This window comes from Oncorhynchus mykiss, chromosome 26 (genome assembly GCF_013265735.2).
Source record: "Oncorhynchus mykiss isolate Arlee chromosome 26, USDA_OmykA_1.1, whole genome shotgun sequence".
Lineage (NCBI taxonomy): Eukaryota > Metazoa > Chordata > Actinopteri > Salmoniformes > Salmonidae > Oncorhynchus > Oncorhynchus mykiss.
In genome coordinates this window covers 741,432-758,098 of record NC_048590.1, presented here as the reverse complement: position 1 = coordinate 758,098, position 16,667 = coordinate 741,432, and the positions used below count along the sequence as shown (strand labels likewise).

At 45.0% G+C, this 16,667-nt stretch overlaps 1 protein-coding gene across 2 annotated transcripts in view; it reads left to right on the top strand.

The window, feature by feature from the left end:
• The first annotated feature begins 1,230 nt into the window (after positions 1-1,230).
• The window catches only part of LOC110516588 (insulin-like growth factor 1 receptor), a 136,126-nt gene continuing 120,689 nt past the window's right edge, over positions 1,231-16,667 (top strand). Inside the window, exons 1-3 of one of the 2 annotated variants that reach the window (XM_036963726.1) lie at positions 1,231-2,446; positions 3,257-3,446; positions 3,627-4,000. In XM_036963726.1, coding sequence (XP_036819621.1) covers positions 2,353-2,446; positions 3,257-3,446; positions 3,627-4,000 — 658 coding nt within the window. In that variant the 5' untranslated portion in view covers positions 1,231-2,352. The remainder of the gene's footprint in view (positions 2,447-3,256; positions 3,447-3,626; positions 4,001-16,667) is intronic. The other variant, XM_036963725.1, reaches the window with a different exon arrangement.

Below are 16,667 nucleotides of genomic sequence, written 5' to 3'. Positions count from 1 at the left end.
TATGGTACTGAGCCCAGAGAGAAACAGACACTAACTCCACCAGGGTTAGTTTTTATCATAATGTATGGTGCTGAGCCCAGAGAGAAACAGACACTAACTCCACCAGGGTTAGTTTTTATCATAATGTATGGTGCTGAGCCCAGAGAGAAACAGACACTAACTCCACCAGGGTTAGTTTTTATCATAATGTATGGTACTGAGCCCAGAGAGAAACAGGTACTAACTCCACCAGGGTTAGTTTTTATCATAATGTATGGTGCTGAGCCGAGAGAGAAACAGACACTAACTCCACCAGGGTTAGTTTTTATCATAATGTATGGTACTGAGCCCAGAGAGAAACAGGCACTAACTCCACCAGGGTTAGTTTTTATCATAATGTATGGTGCTGAGCCCAGATAGAAACAGGCACTAACTCCACCAGGGTTAGTTTTTATCATAATGTATGGTGCTGAGCCGAGAGAGAAACAGACACTAACTCCACCAGGGTTAGTTTTTATCATAATGTATGGTACTGAGCCCAGAGAGAAACAGACACTAACTCCACCAGGGTTAGTTTTTATCATAATGTATGGTGCTGAGCCCAGATAGAAACAGGCACTAACTCCACCAGGGTTAGTTTTTATCATAATGTATGGTACTGAGCCCAGAGAGAAACAGCCACTAACTCCACCAGGGTTAGTTTTTGTAGGGATTTTGGATAAAAGCTGAAAATAAGATCTGTGGTAAGCTAAGCACAGGCTCAGGATATCTTATATGTTTTGTTCAATGATAATCTTGTTCAATGAGAATTCACATTTTGTTCATTTTTAAGCATTTATGTAATAAAAAAAAGCACATAAAGTCTTCTTAATTCATAAAGGTCGTACAAATCAAATTTAATCTAATTTTATTGGTCACATACACATGGTTAGCAGATGTTAATGCGAGTGTAGCGAAATATTGGTGCTTCTAGTTCCGACCATGCAGTAATAAACAACGAGTAATCTAACCTAACAATTTCACAACTAATTTATACTACTTTATACACACACAAAAGTGTAAAGGAATGATTGAAGAATATGTACATATAAATAAATGGATGAGCGATGGCCGAATGGCATAGGCAAGATGCAGTAGATGGTATAGAGTACAGTATATACATATGAGATGAGTAATGTAGGGTATGTAAACATTATATAAAGTGGTATGATATTATCTCATAGAGAAAGACGTATAATATCTCCTAAGCCTGTGTTAACCTCAGAGCTTCTTTTTGACGTTTATCCCAAAACGCTGTTTCCCAATGAACTTTCTCCATAGCAATGACTGAACAATCCAGAGGTAAGTCATTTCCGTTTTTTAGGACTCCAAGCTGGTGAGCATCTGTGAGAGGAAAAACAAAGCCACTCCTGGATTGTGTCCAGGTTTTCCTTCCAGCCTAGTAGGACGTAGCAGTCTACGGTGTGTGGCTGACAGAAACATCCAGCCTTGTTTACAGCGCTGAGTCCATCCCACTGAGCCGAGATCCCACAACCGGAGCCGCTGACTGACGTTGTAAGAGACGAGAAAACGGCTTCTAATGGATACTACAAGGGTCGGAATCTGAACGAACACTGACGATATTGAAATAATCCCGTTTCTGCGTGCTGAAAATGGATTCAGTTGTTAGTGTGTCTGTATGAGCTGCGGGTGAAGACGGAGGAGGGAGACACCGGGGGCTGCAGTTGTTGAATCCTTTTTCGTCCTGACGGATATTTTGGATCAAACATCATGTGTCTCACTCCGGGAGGGCTCCTTTTCCCATTCATGTGCTAACTAAAGTATACCGCCACCAAACCAAGCCTGCTCTCCCGTCCACGTTGGAGGACTTTCTCCCCGCCTGGTGAACAGCGCATTCAAGCGAACAAAGTGGCATTTTGGTTTTGAAGAAATGGAGTCGGAAGATGCGGATTGTCAACTGCTCGACATGGCTGTTTCTCTGTAACATTTCATACATCCCTGGGAGGTTGTCTGTCTCAACCCGACGTCGACGGGTAATTCTATGATAGAGAGACCAGACAGCCTTGTTTTCCTGCTGGATTCAACCCACCCCGCAGTGGACTCCAGACATTCCTCAACACAGGAGAAGACGACGTCTGTTAGTCCGGGAGATCGCATCGGCTGGCTGCCGACGGTACCGATACTGACGGTACTAACACCGACGGTACCGAGAACTCAACATTTAGGAATACAAGTCAGGGACGTGTTCATTTTGGTCCACGTTCTTGGCCTTTATTTGTGTGGCCTGAGAAGCGACCATATTGGGAGCATTAATTAATTGGGGTCATTCCCGTTGTTTGTTTCTGACGCTGGGAGGAAGTTTCTTTTACCGGAATGAAGTGTGGTACAGAAACGGATCCGTTGACCTTGTTCTGTGGTCTGCTGCTGTGTGTCTCCGCGACCTGCCCTCGGCCCGCACATGGAGAAAGTAAGTGGTTTTATCACCGTTTTCCAGGTAACGACTAGCTAACTAAATTGATAAATGCAATACTGTATATATATATATATATATATATATATTTGCTACGTTGTCTTAATGCTCCTCTTTCCTCCCAATAGTTGATCTTGTTCTACCTTTAGACAACCATTGTTAGCTGAATGTAATGTACCTACAGGGACAACCTGCTCTCTCCACATGTCCTATTATTCTGGAAAACTGAGTTTCTGTTTAGTATAATGTGTTACGTTTCGTATTCATTTGTGGAAGTAACGAAATTCGTATGATGTTACACATTTGCAAAAAGTACAATATGTTATCCATTTTCTTGAATGTCTTAAGTTACGAATTCCAATTAGTTGTGGCTAGCGTTAGCTATGTGGCTAACGTTGGTTATGAGTCAGGTTAGGGGAAGGGTTAACTAACATAGTAAGTAGTAAAAACATAGTAAGTAGTTGTAAAGTTGTCTGTGATGAGATTCGAACCACCAACCTCTGGGTTGCTAGACGTTCGCATTATACGTCCATCCCGACCAACCGCACTCCTTACATTTGTTGCCTTAAGTAACCTTCTCTTATGTAAAAAAACAACATGTATTTCCAATATCTGGAAAACTGATAAATGTATGATATTATTAAGAGTAGTGAAATGATTTCAAACCCTCGTCCCATAGCATGAAAGCAACCATTATGTTAGACTAAGTCTGTTTCTCTAGCTCTCTACAAGGCTTTTGTTGGGCTTTAGATGAAATTGAAAAGTACATTTAAGTCTCTTCCATTGTTTCTCTCTCTCTCTCTCCAGTTTGTGGTCCCAGCATTGACATTGGTAACGACATCAGTGAGTTCCGTCGCCTGGAGAACTGTACGATCGTCGAGGGTTACCTCCAGATCCTCCTAATAGGAGACAAGAACTACAACCTCAACCAAGAAGTGTTCCGCTCGCTCTCCTTCCCCAAACTCACCATGATCACTGACTACTTGCTGCTGTTCAGGTTAGCGGGTCAGATACACAGCTTCCACCTCTCAATGATTTCACTATTATTTAATTCTTCTTTTTGATTATTCCTGCTTGTTTTTCTTTTATCTCTTTTATGCTGTTTTCATGTAGAAGTGTGTTGCTGCTTTTAAAAAAAATGCACTTTAAACAAAGTTTTGATTTAATTTTTATTCAGAGTCTCGGGCCTGGACTCCCTGTCCACCCTGTTCCCTAACCTCACGGTGATCCGAGGGCGAAATCTCTTTTATAATTACGCCCTGGTGATCTTTGAGATGACTTCTCTGAAGGACATCGGCCTCTACAGCCTCCAGAACATCACTAGAGGAGCCATCCGGATCGAGAAGAACCCTGAGCTCTGCTATCTGGACTCTATTGACTGGTCTCTTATCATGGATGCTGAGTTTAATAACTTCATAGCGGGGAATAAACAGAGTAAGGAGTGTGGGGACGTGTGTCCAGGCATCATGGAGGACAGCCGTCGATGCATCAAGACCAACTTCAACGACAACTTCAACTGTCGCTGCTGGACCTCTAACCACTGCCAGAAAGGTAGGAACAGTCTCAGGGTTTCAATCCATCCTCGTCCGCTGTTTGAATGAGTGTGGCTAGCTGATGGTTTGGTTCACATTGAGCTCGATATTTTCTCAAGTCAAACGGCTTGTTGCTTGTTTATTTCAACATGCTAAGTGGGAAGTTTTTGAGAGGAACTTGCCATGTGTATGTTTATATAAAGCTGATATTATCGTCTGATTTATAAGGACCGATTATAAGATTTCTGAGAAAATGCTCAATAATTTATATTTGTCCTGAAGAGGGCGCACTTTACATGACTGTAAACATATCTTGCCTTGGCGTGGTAGAGCAAACCTGAACACTATCGCCCAATGACAGTACACCAGTCAGACAGGAGAGTGAACTGACTGTTACTGCTTCTACGGTGGGTGCTGAGCAGACTGAAGCTTGCCAGCTCAATTAAGTGACGGAAATGGGCCCTGGCAGAAATGGGCCCTGGCAGAAATGGGCCCTGGCCATTAGGGCTGTCAACGTTAATAAGACATTGGGGTCTTTAAAATTACGGGGGAAAAAATCCATAAATGAAAAAATGAGATGTAATTGTAACAAAATGTAATTCACAGTGCAGTTATCACAAAACTATCAAGCCCTGATCGTCATAAAGGAGAAAATAAACATCCTAATGCAGGTCGTAGGTCGTCAGTGTAAATGACAGTTTGTTCTTAACTGACTTGCCTGGTTAAATAAACGTTACATTTAAAAACTAAAATGCAACAATGCTGTAATGTTAATCGGAGGACATATGCATCTTTTAAATTATTTGTTATAATTCCCCCCCGAACGCCATCGTCTAAAATGGCAGAGTGAGACTGGGAATGACAACAGCTAAGCCCGTTATGACAATACTCTGAGACGTTCAATGAGAAGGAGATGAGACGTTCAATGAGAAGTTGATGAGATGTGGACTGAGACGTTAAATGAGAAGGTGATGAGATGTGGACTGAGATGTTAAATGAGAAGGTGATGAGATGTGGACTGAGATGTTAAATGAGAAGGTGATGAGATGTGGACTGAGATGTTAAATGAGAAGGTGATGAGATGTGGACTGAGATGTTAAATGAGAAAGTGATGAGATGCGTACTCTGAAACGTTAAATGAGAAGGTGATGAGTTGGAACTGAGCTACAGGGACCGTACAGGGGTAGTGATGAGATGCAGACTCTGGGAGGTGGAACTGAGCTACAGGGACCGTACGGGGGTAGTGATGAGATGCAGACTCTGGGAGGTGGAACTGAGCTACAGGGACCGTACAGGGGCAGTGATCAAATCAAATCAATGTGGACTGAGATGTTAAATGAGAAGGTGATGAGGTGCGGACTCTGGGAGGTGGAACTGAGCTACAGTGACCGTACAGGGGCAGTGATGAGGTGGAACTGAGCTACAGTGACCGCACAGGGGCAGTGATGAGATGTGGACTGAGACGTTAAATGAGAAGGTGATGAGGTGGAACTGAGCTACAGGGACCGTACAGGGGCAGTGATGAGAGAGGCACCGTGAGACCCAACCTGTTGCTGACAGCAGTGTGATAATGGAGAAAATCACAGCGCTGATTACAGAAACGATTGCAGTTGATATTCAGCCATTGTCACTGGTAGAGGATGTCTGCTTCAGTACCCTAATGGCATATCTAAAACCAGACTACAAGATGCCATGTGGAAAAACCGAGACACAACAGAGAACATTCTATTCTGGTTAGAGCCAGTTTGCGCTGTTTTGTGAAGAGAGTAGTACACAGCGTTGTACGATATCTTCAGTTTCTTGGCAATTTCTCGCATGGAATAGCCTTCATTTCTCAGAACAAGAATAGACTGATGAGTTTCAGAAGAAAGTGCTTGGTTTCTGGCCATTTTGAGCCTGTAATCGAACCCACAAATGCTGATGCTCCGGATACTCAACTTGTCTCAAGGACAGTTTTATTGCTTCTTCTTTAATCAGACAAACTAGGTTCTACTGCTCCTAGCAGCCAAACCAGCGTTTGCTTGTCTTCTCCTAACAGGAGCCTAAAGGTACACTCAGACTAGGTTCTACTGCTGCTAGCAGCCAAACCAGCGTCTGCTTGTCTTCTCCTAACAGGAGCCTAAAGATACACTCAGACTAGGTTCTACTGCTCCTAGCAGCCAAACCAGCGTCTGCTTGTCTTCTCCTAACAGGAGCCTAAAGATACACTCAGACTAGGTTCTACTGCTCCTAGCAGCCAAACCAGCGTCTGCTTGTCTACTCCTAACAGGAGCCTAAAGATACACTCAGACTAGGTTCTACTGCTGCTAGCAGCCAAACCAGCGTCTGATTGTCTTCTCCTTTAAAAGAGCTTGGCTTGAAAAAACAGATAGTGTCAATATTACGGTTTGCCCCTTTCGAGACGCCGTAGCAACAACAGCCAGTAACACTGCCTCAGGTCTTAGTCTCGCAATTTTACATCTAACTAAGATGTTTCTCGTTAAATGACAAACACTTAATTGAAGAATCCCGTCCATAGTTCCCACTCCTGCTAGACTCGCTGTCGTGTCTGTAGTGTCGGTGTGAGGAGGAAAGCTTCCTCTCTGTGGACACAGTAACTAATGAAGTGATCCCATCCACTTGACACCTCGGCGCTACTGCAGGGAGCAAACATCTAGTTAAATCGGAAACAGAGGGAGAGCAGGAGCGTAGAAAAAGCAATCAGTTCAATTCAAGGAGCTTCTTTTTTTTATAAATGTGTGCGCTGTCTCTTTAAGAAAGTAATGGCGTCTTTCGCGAGGCAGAATGTGGCTGTGGAATCTGACTGTGGCTGTGGATTCTGACTTTGGCTGTGGAATCTGACTTTGTGGCTGTGGAATCTGACTTTGTGGCTGTGGAAGACTGACTTTATGGCTGTGGAAGACTGACTTTGTGGCTGTGGAATCTGACTTTGTGGCTGTGAAAGACTGACTTTGTGGCTGTGGAAGACTGACTTTGTGGCTGTGGAATCTGACTTTGTGGCTGTGGAATCTGACTTTGTGGCTGTGGAATCTAGTGGAAACCAGACAAGAGGTGGGGGTGAGGGAGATAAAGGACTTTGTTTTGTGAAAAGTTCAACATTTCCACATGCAGTGTTGTGTTAGTTAAGTGTGTTAACTTGTGTGCAGCATGAGAGGGGAGCTAATGCAGGCCAGACAGCTGTAGCAGTGAATTAGGAAGTGGACAAGGCTCATCCTACTATAAAGGGGCTGATTTAGGGATGGGCACGGTTTGTACAGTATTCAAATATCCAAACGGACGTTAATATTCAAATACTTGTGAGTATATATTTTTTAAAGAAAAAAAATCTCATGCTTATTTTAACAGTGAACAGGCTTTGTCTAAATGAAATGATGTATGTAACATTACTACACAAGGATATACTGACAACACACTTTGAATGTAGTTTTTATGCTGTGAACCCATAAACACATACAGTAGTAGTCTTTCTGCTGTGAACCCATATATACATACAGTAGTAGTCTTTCTGCTGTGAACCCATAAACACATACAGTAGTAGTCTTTCTGCTGTGAACCCATAAACACATACAGTAGTAGTCTTTCTGCTGTGAACCCATAAACACATACAGTAGTAGTCTTTCTGCTGTTAACCCATATATACATACAGTAGTAGTCTTTCTGCTGTGAACCCATAAACACATACAGTAGTAGTCTTTCTGCTGTGAACCCATAAACACATACAGTAGTAGTCTTTCTGCTGTGAACCCATAAACACATACAGTAGTAGTCTTTCTGCTGTGAACCCATAAATACATACAGTAGTAGTCTTTCTGCTGTGAACCCATAAACACATACAGTAGTAGTCTTTCTGCTGTGAACCCATAAATACATACAGTAGTAGTCTAAATGGGCTTCAGACGTTTGTTCTTATTGATGGACCAATCGGTAGCTTCTCTCTCTTTCTCCCTCCTGTCTAAGACTCTCAGGCCCCTGCCAATCTCACTGCTGCAAGCAAGCGGCACCCAAGTCTCGCGGCTGCATAGCAAGCCAGTTCCCAAGTCTCGCGGCTGCATAGCAAGCCAGTTCCCAAGTCTCACGGCTGCATAGCAAGCCAGTTCCCAAGTCTCACGGCTGCATAGCAAACCAGTTCCCAAGTCTCACGGCTGCATAAGCAAGCCAGTTCCCAAGTCTCGCGGCTGCATAGCAAGCCAGTTCCCAAGTCTCACGGCTGCATAGCAAGCCAGTTCCCAAGTCTCACGGCTGCATAGCAAACCAGTTCCCAAGTCTCACGGCTGCATAAGCAAGCCAGTTCCCAAGTCTCGCGGCTGCATAGCAAGCCAGTTCCCAAGGTTAAACAGTTTCATTTTGTTTGCATGTACTTCGACGAACCCGGATTTTCATGATGTTGTTCGAATAGTGAAATGATTTCAAATGCCCATCCTTCCAATCGCCGATACAGACTCGATCCTCTAAAGGAGTACTGAACCGCTTTTTAGAATCAAATGATGGACCTTTTTATATACCGTGCAACACGCACGCACGCACGCACGCACACACACACACACACACACACACACACACACACACACACAGTCTGACCTCTCATCTCTATTCCGCTACGCTGCCTCACCTCCCTCCCATCCAACAACCACTTGTAGCTTTCTTTAAACTGCTGTTTACATTTCACATGCCAAAAAATACTGACCTGATGTCACCACTGTCTGGTCTAGCTTTGCCTCATCGTATTATTTCTGGCACACAAAGTCTATAGACCAGTGTTTTGTCTGTTGGATATAGAACTGCCGGGAACCATCTGAAATATTCACAATATTTCCTCTCAGAGAGGGGGGAGAGAGGGAGGTCACAGCCAGATACAGAGTCTTCAGAAGGTATTCATACCCCTCGACTTATTCCACATTTTGTTGTTACAGCCTGAATTCAAAATAGATTTTAAATGAAGTGTTTACCTGTCTACACACAATCACAGTGAAAACATGTTTTTAAAAATAGTTGCAAATGTATTGAATATGAAATAATACAGAAATATCTCAAATTATTCACACCCATGTTCGAATCACCTTTGGCAGCAATTACAGTTGAGTCTTTCTGGGTAAGTCTCTAAGAGCATCTCTAAGAGAGTAAGTAGAGGAAGTGGACCACTAGCCAGGGTAGGGACAACTAGCCAGGGTAGGGACAACTTGCCAGGGTAGGGACAACTAGCCAGGGTAGGGACGACTAGCAGCCATTACAGTTGAGTCTTTCTGGGTAAGTCTCTAAGAGCGTCTCTAAGAGAGTAAGTGGAGGAAGTGGATGACTAGCCAGGGTGGGGACGACTAGCCAGGGTGGGGACGACTAGCCAGGGTGGGGACGACTAGCCAGGGTGGGGACGACTAACAACTAGCCAGGGTAGGGACGACTAGCCAGGTTAGGGACGACTAACGACTAGCCAGGATGGGGACGACTAGCCAGGGTAGGGACGACTAGAGACTTACCCAGAAAGACGACTGACGACTAGCCAGGGTGGGGACGACTAGCCAGGGTGGGGACGATTAGCCAGGGATGGGACGACTAGAGACTTACCCAGAAAGACGACTGACGACTAGACTAGCCAGGGTGGGGACGACTAGCCAGGGTGGGGACGACTAGCCAGGGTGGGGACGACTAGCCAGGGTGGGGACGACTAGCCAGGGTAGGGACGACTAGCCAGGGTAGGGACGACTAGCCAGGGTAGGGACGACTGACAACAATTACAGTTGAGTCTTTCTGGGTAAGTCTCTAAGAGCGTTTCTAAGAGGGTAAGTAGAAGAAGTGGATGACTAGCCAGGGTAGGGACGACTAGCCAGGGTAAGGACGACTAGCCAGCGTGGGGACAACTAGCCAGGGTGGGGACGACTAGCCAGGGTGGGGACGACTAGCCAGGGTGGGGACGACTAGCCAGCGTGGGGACAACTAGCCAGCGTGGGGACAACTAGCCATGGTGGGGACAACTAGCCAGGGATGGGACAACTAGCCAGGGATGGGACAACTAGCCAGCGTGGGGACAACTAGCCAGGGTAGGGACGTCTAGCCAGGGTAGGGACGACTGACGACAATTACAGTTGAGTCTTTCTGGGTAAGTCTCTAAGAGCGTCTCTAAGAGGGTAAGTAGAGGAAGTGGATGACTAGCTAGGGTAGGGATGACGGATAACTAGCTAGGGTAGGGATAACGGATGACTAGCTAGGGTAGGAGGAGGGATGACGGATGACTAGCTAGGGTAGGGATGGCGGAGGACTAGGGTAGGAGGGATGACTAGCTAGGGTAGGGCTGACGGATGACTAGCTAGGGTAGGGGTGACGGATGACAAGCTAGGGTAGGGATGACGGATGACTAGCTAGGGTAGGGATGACGGATGACTAGCTAGGGTAGGGCTGACGGATGACTAGCTAGGGTAGGGATGACGGATGACTAGCTAGGGTAGGGATGACGGACGACTAGCTAGGGTAGGGTTGACGGAAGACTAGCTAGGGTAGGAACGACGGACGACTGACTAGGGTAGGAAGGAGGAGTTACAGGGACCATTCTCATTCTACAAGAATGTGTGTGAAAATAGTGGAGGGGACGGGGGGGATCAGTGTTTCCGCTGTGGTGCTGAGCCACGGCAAAACGATTGCCGTCGCCCCCCCCCCCCCCCCCCAAAATGGATAATGAAAAAATATTTGTGCCTCTGTGCACTTTGAAGATGCTAGAACAGTCTCTTTGTCTCTGCAAACCAAATGAGTAATGACTCTACCTGACCACCCCATAGTACACCATTCTAAAATCTGCAGTTGTGTCACAAAAAAAAACACAGATGTCTCAAGTTGAGGGAGTGTGTAATTGGCATGAATGTCCACCAGAGCTGTTGCCAGATAATTGAATGTTCATTTCTCTAGCACAAGCCATCTCCGTCGTTGTAGAGAATTTGCCAGTTGATATTTTTCTTCTGCCCTTTATTGTCCCCAGCACAAGGTGCACCTGTGTAATGATCATGCTGATTGATCAGCTTCTTGATATGCCACACCTGTCAGATGCATGGATTGTCTTGGCAAAGACATGCTCATTAATGGGGATGTAAAACAATTTGTGCACAGAATTTGAGAGAAATAAGCCCTTTGAGCGTTATGTAACATTTCTGAGATCTTTTATTTCAGCTCATGAAACATGGGACCAACACTTTACACTCCAAAAAAAAAAAGAAATGAAACATGTATTTTCTGTGACGGAAAACTGTAGTTGCACGTACATCAATCAATCACATGTATTTATAAAGCCCTTCTTACATCAGCTGATATCTCAAAGTGTTGTACAGTACAGAAACCCAGCCTAAAACCCCAAACAGCAAGCAATGCAGGTGTGCACAGTGGCTAGGAAAAACTCCCTAGAAAGGCCAAAACCTATGAAGTAACCTAGAGAGGAACCAGGCTATAAGGGTTGGCCATTGACCCCTGGTCAATACCCGGTATAAAACGCGACCCCTGTCAATACCGGGTATAAAACGCGACCCCTGTCAATACCGGGTATAAAACGCGACCCCTGTCAATACCGGGTATAAAACGCGACCCCTGTCAATACCGGGTATAAAACGCGACCCCTGTCAATACGCGGTATAAAACACGACCCCTGGTCAATACCCGGTATAAAACGCAACCCCTGTCAAAACCGGGTATAAAACGCGACCCCTGTCAAGACCCGGTATAAAACGCGACCCCTGTCAATACGCGGTATAAAACACGAACCCGCTCAACTGTCCTGGGGAACTACGGTAAGCTTCATAATGTGACAGGCTCAACTGTCCTGGGGAACTACGGTAAGCTTCATAATGTGACTGGCTCAACTGTCCTGGGGAACTACGGTAAGCTTCATAATGTGACTGGCTCAACTGTCCTGGGGAACTACGGTAAGCTTCATAATGTGACTGGCTCAACTGTCCTGGGGAACTACGGTAAGCTTCATAATGTGACTGGCTCAACTGTCCTGGGGAACTACGGTAAGCTTCATAATGTGACTGGCTCAACTGTCCTGGGGAACTACGGTAAGCTTCATAATGTGACTGGCTCAACTGTCTTGGGGAACTACGGCAAGCTTCATAATGTGACTGGCTCAACTGTCCTGGGGAACTACGGTAAGCTTCATAAGGTGACTGGCTCAACTGTCCTGGGGAACTACGGTAAGCTTCATAATGTGACTGGCTCAACTGTCCTGGGGAACTACGGTAAGCTTCATAATGTGACTGGCTCAACTGTCCTGGGGAACTACGGTAAGCTTCATAATGTGACTGGCTCAACTGTCCTGGGGAACTACGGTACGCTTCATAATGTGACAGGCTCAACTGTCCTGGGGAACTACGGTAAGCTTCATAATGTGACTGGCTCAACTGTCCTGGGGAACTACGGTAAGCTTCATAATGTGACAGGCTCAACTGTCCTGCGGAACTACGGTAAGCTTCATAATGTGACTGGCTCAACTGTCCTGGGGAACTACGGTAAGCTTCATAATGTGACAGGCTCAACTGTCCTGGGGAACTACGGTAAGCTTCATAATGTGACAGGCTCAACTGTCCTGGGGAACTACGGTAAGCTTCATAATGTTACTGGCTCAACTGTCCTGGGGAACTACGGTAAGCTTCATAATGTGACAGGCTCAACTGTCCTGGGGAAGGAACTACGGTAAGCTTCATAATGTGACAGGCTCAACTGTCCTGGGGAAGGAACTACGGTAAGCTTCATAATGTGACAGGCTCAACTGTCCTGGGGAACTACGGTAAGCTTCATAATGTGACTGGCTCAACTGTCCTGGGGAACTACGGTACGCTTCATAATGTGACAGGCTCAACTGTCCTGGGGAACTACGGTAAGCTTCATAATGTGACTGGCTCAACTGTCTTGGGGAACTACGGCAAGCTTCATAATGTGACTGGCTCAACTGTCCTGGGGAACTACGGTAAGCTTCATAAGGTGACTGGCTCAAATGTCCTGGGGAACTACGGTAAGCTTCATAATGTGACAGGCTCAACTGTCCTGGGGAACTACGGTAAGCTTCATAATGTGACTGGCTCAACTGTCCTGGGGAACTACGGTAAGCTTCATAATGTGACTGGCTCAACTGTCCGGGGGAACTACGGTACGCTTCATAATGTGACAGGCTCAACTGTCCTGGGGAACTACGGTAAGCTTCATAATGTGACTGGCTCAACTGTCCTGGGGAACTACGGTAAGCTTCATAATGTGACAGGCTCAACTGTCCTGGGGAACTACGGTAAGCTTCATAATGTGACTGGCTCAACTGTCCTGGGGAACTACGGTAAGCTTCATAATGTGACTGGCTCAACTGTCCTGGGGAACTACGGTAAGCTTCATAATGTGACTGGCTCAACTGTCCGGGGGAACTACGGTACGCTTCATAATGTGACAGGCTCAACTGTCCTGGGGAACTACGGTAAGCTTCATAATGTGACTGGCTCAACTGTCCTGGGGAACTACGGTAAGCTTCATAATGTGACAGGCTCAACTGTCCTGGGGAAGGAACTACGGTAAGCTTCATAATGTGACTGGCTCAACTGTCCTGGGGAACTACGGTAAGCTTCATAATGTGACTGGCTCAACTGTCCTGGGGAACTACGGTACGCTTCATAATGTGACAGGCTCAACTGTCCTGGGGAACTACGGTACGCTTCATAATGTGACTGGCTCTACTGTCCTTGGGAACTACGGTAAGCTTAATAATGTGACTGGCTCAACTGTCCTGGGGAACTACGGCAAGCTTCATAATGTGACAGGTGAAATGCAGAATGTGATCTACTTTATCTCCTAATGTATTGCACAAGTTGACTGGTAGTTTTTACTTACAAACTACAAATATTCACCACTCTCTCCTGTATCTGGGAATCATCACTCTGCTTCCACTGGGCATTCCACTGATTTCAAAACGTGGTCAACTTCTTCCGTGATCAACACTGTTGATCGCCGTTTCTTCTGATGGAAGTGATTGGGAAGAATCTACACTGTCTGGTTCAGTGAGAAATGTTTTGACCTAAATAAGGGATTTCCACATCGTCTGATTCATTTTCAGAGTCCGCATGGCACGATCGTCCTCTAGAAAGTAGTTTGTCTCAATCTTTTCCATCTGATCTTTGTTGATAGCGCTATTTACTTCAAGGCAGCGATGCAACACTTTTTCAGTTCTTCATGGGATCTTAAAAAAAGACAAAGTTGGGATTAGAAAGGATTATCTACACATACTGAGCGGCTCATGCTATAGACAGAAGTACGCTACATGGCAGACCAATCCAAACTCATCTCGCTATGTCAGCCAATCATGGCTAGCGGGAAGGTTCCTGTATTTTTCCATGGCTAAACCAACTAGGCTTATAATTTAACACTTGTATTTACAGATGGGGTCACGTTTGTTATTAAGGCACATGAAAGTTAATATGTTCCAGAAGGCATATCTGCCCATGTTGATAAAGAAATCATTTAAATACCTCTCCTGTGAAGTAGAGACGTGTGACATACACCTAGCTTCCTGAAACGGGTCAAATATACTGTTTAGGTTTTTCTACTGACAGGTTTACGCCTTACTATTGCAATGGAACGTTCCTTTCAGTTCCTTTGGCGCCTCATGATTCAGTATTGCTCTTTTCAAGTAGATGTGATTTTGCAGTGATCTGATAGAGGTGTCAGTGGGCTGACTGAACGCCTTGAAAGACTCTAGGTTGAGGTTAGTGGGCTGACTGAACGCCCTGAAAGACTCTGGGTTGAGGTCAGTGATAAAGTAATCTACAGTACTACTGCCAAGAGATGAGCTATAGGTGTACCTACCATAGGAGTCCCCTTGAAGCCTACCATTGACTATGTACAGACCCAGCGTGTTACAGAGCTGCAGGAGTTGTGACCCATTTTTGTTGGTTGTTTTGTCGTAGTTGTGTCTAGGGGGGCTTATGTGGGAAGGAATGCTGTCACCTCCAGGTAGGTGTTTGTCCCCCTGTGTGCTGAGGATGTCAGGTTATTGTCCAGTTCTGGTATTTAGGTCTCCACAGACGGGTACATGTCCCTGGGCCTGGAAATGATAGCTTCTCTATCCTGGAGGGGGAAATCAGTCTTCATTAACCTCTAGCGTCGAGCAATCCCTTATCCGGGAGCGTAATCATAGCCTCAAGCTCATTACCATAACGCAATGTTTCCTATTCATGAAAATCGCAAATGAAATGAAATTAATTATATTCAAACACAAGCTTAGCCTTTTGTTAACAACACTGTCATCTCAGATTTTCAAAATATGCTTTTCAACCAAAGCTACACAAGCATTTGTGTAAGAGCATTGATAGCCTAGCATAGCATTAAGCCTAGCATTCAGCAGGCAACATTTTCACAAAAACAAGAAAAGCATTCAAATAAAATCATTTAAGAACTTTGGATGTTTTCAATGACGAGACTCTCAGTTAGATAGCAAATGTTCATTTTTTCCAAAAAGATTATTTGTGTAAGAGAAATAGCTCCGTTTTGTTCATCACGTTTGGCTAAGAAAAACACTGGAAAATGCAGTCACTTACAACTCCAAACTTTTTTCCAAATTAGCTCCATAATATCGACAGAAACATGGCAAACGTTGTTTAGAATCAGTCCTCAAGGTGTTTTTCACATATCTATTCGATAATCTACCAGTGGTGGCAGTTGCCTTCTCATCAGAAGAAAACTGAAAAATACTGCAGCTGGAGATTACGCAATAATTGCGACGGAGGACACCAAGCGACCACCTGGTAGATGTAGTCTTTTATGGTCAATCTTCCAATGATATGCCTACAAATACGTCACAATGCTGAAGACACCTTGGGGAAAATGTAAGCTGACTCCTAGCTCCTTCACAGCCATATAAGGAGTCATTGCCATGAGGCGGTTTCAAAAAATGCGCCACTTCCTGATTGGATTTTTATCTGTTTTTTTTCTGTAACATCAGTTCTGTGCCACATACAATATCTTTGCAGTTTTGGAAACGTCAGTGTTTTCTTTCCAAAGCTGTTATATGCATAGTCGAGCATCTTTTCGTGACAAAATATCTTGTTTAAAACGGGAACGTTTTTCATCCAAAAATTAAAATAGCGCCCCCTATATCCAAGAAGTTAAAGCATGGGGATTCTAGTGGGGGATATAGGTAGCATACAGGACATTTTTCTATGAGATCAGTTCCTTATTAATGTTCCTGTAATGTTCCTGTTTGGATTAATTTAATGGAGTGAGTTAGGTCTGCTCTATACCAAATGAGCACTGAGTCGCTTCCCTGTTTCACACCTGGTAGTTTGGTGGATGGGACTACCAGCTCTCTGTAACCTAGAGGGCAACCAGTGGGTCCATCTCCTCTATATCACCCACCTGGTAGTGTGGTGGATGGGACTACCAGCTCTCGGTAACCTAGGGGGCAACCAGTGGGTCCATATCCTCTATACCATGTTTCACACCTGGTAGTGTGGTGGATGGGACTACCAGCTCTCGGTAACCTAGGGGGCAACCAGTGGGTCCATATCCTCTATACCATGTTTCACACCTGGTAGTGTGGTGGATGGGACTACCAGCTCTCTGTAACCTATAGGGCAACCAGTGGGTCCGTCTCCTCTATACCATGTTTGTTGTAGGATGTCAATGCCTGAATTTCCAATTTCTTTGATGAAGTCTGGGCTCCTGCTCTTTAGGTCTCA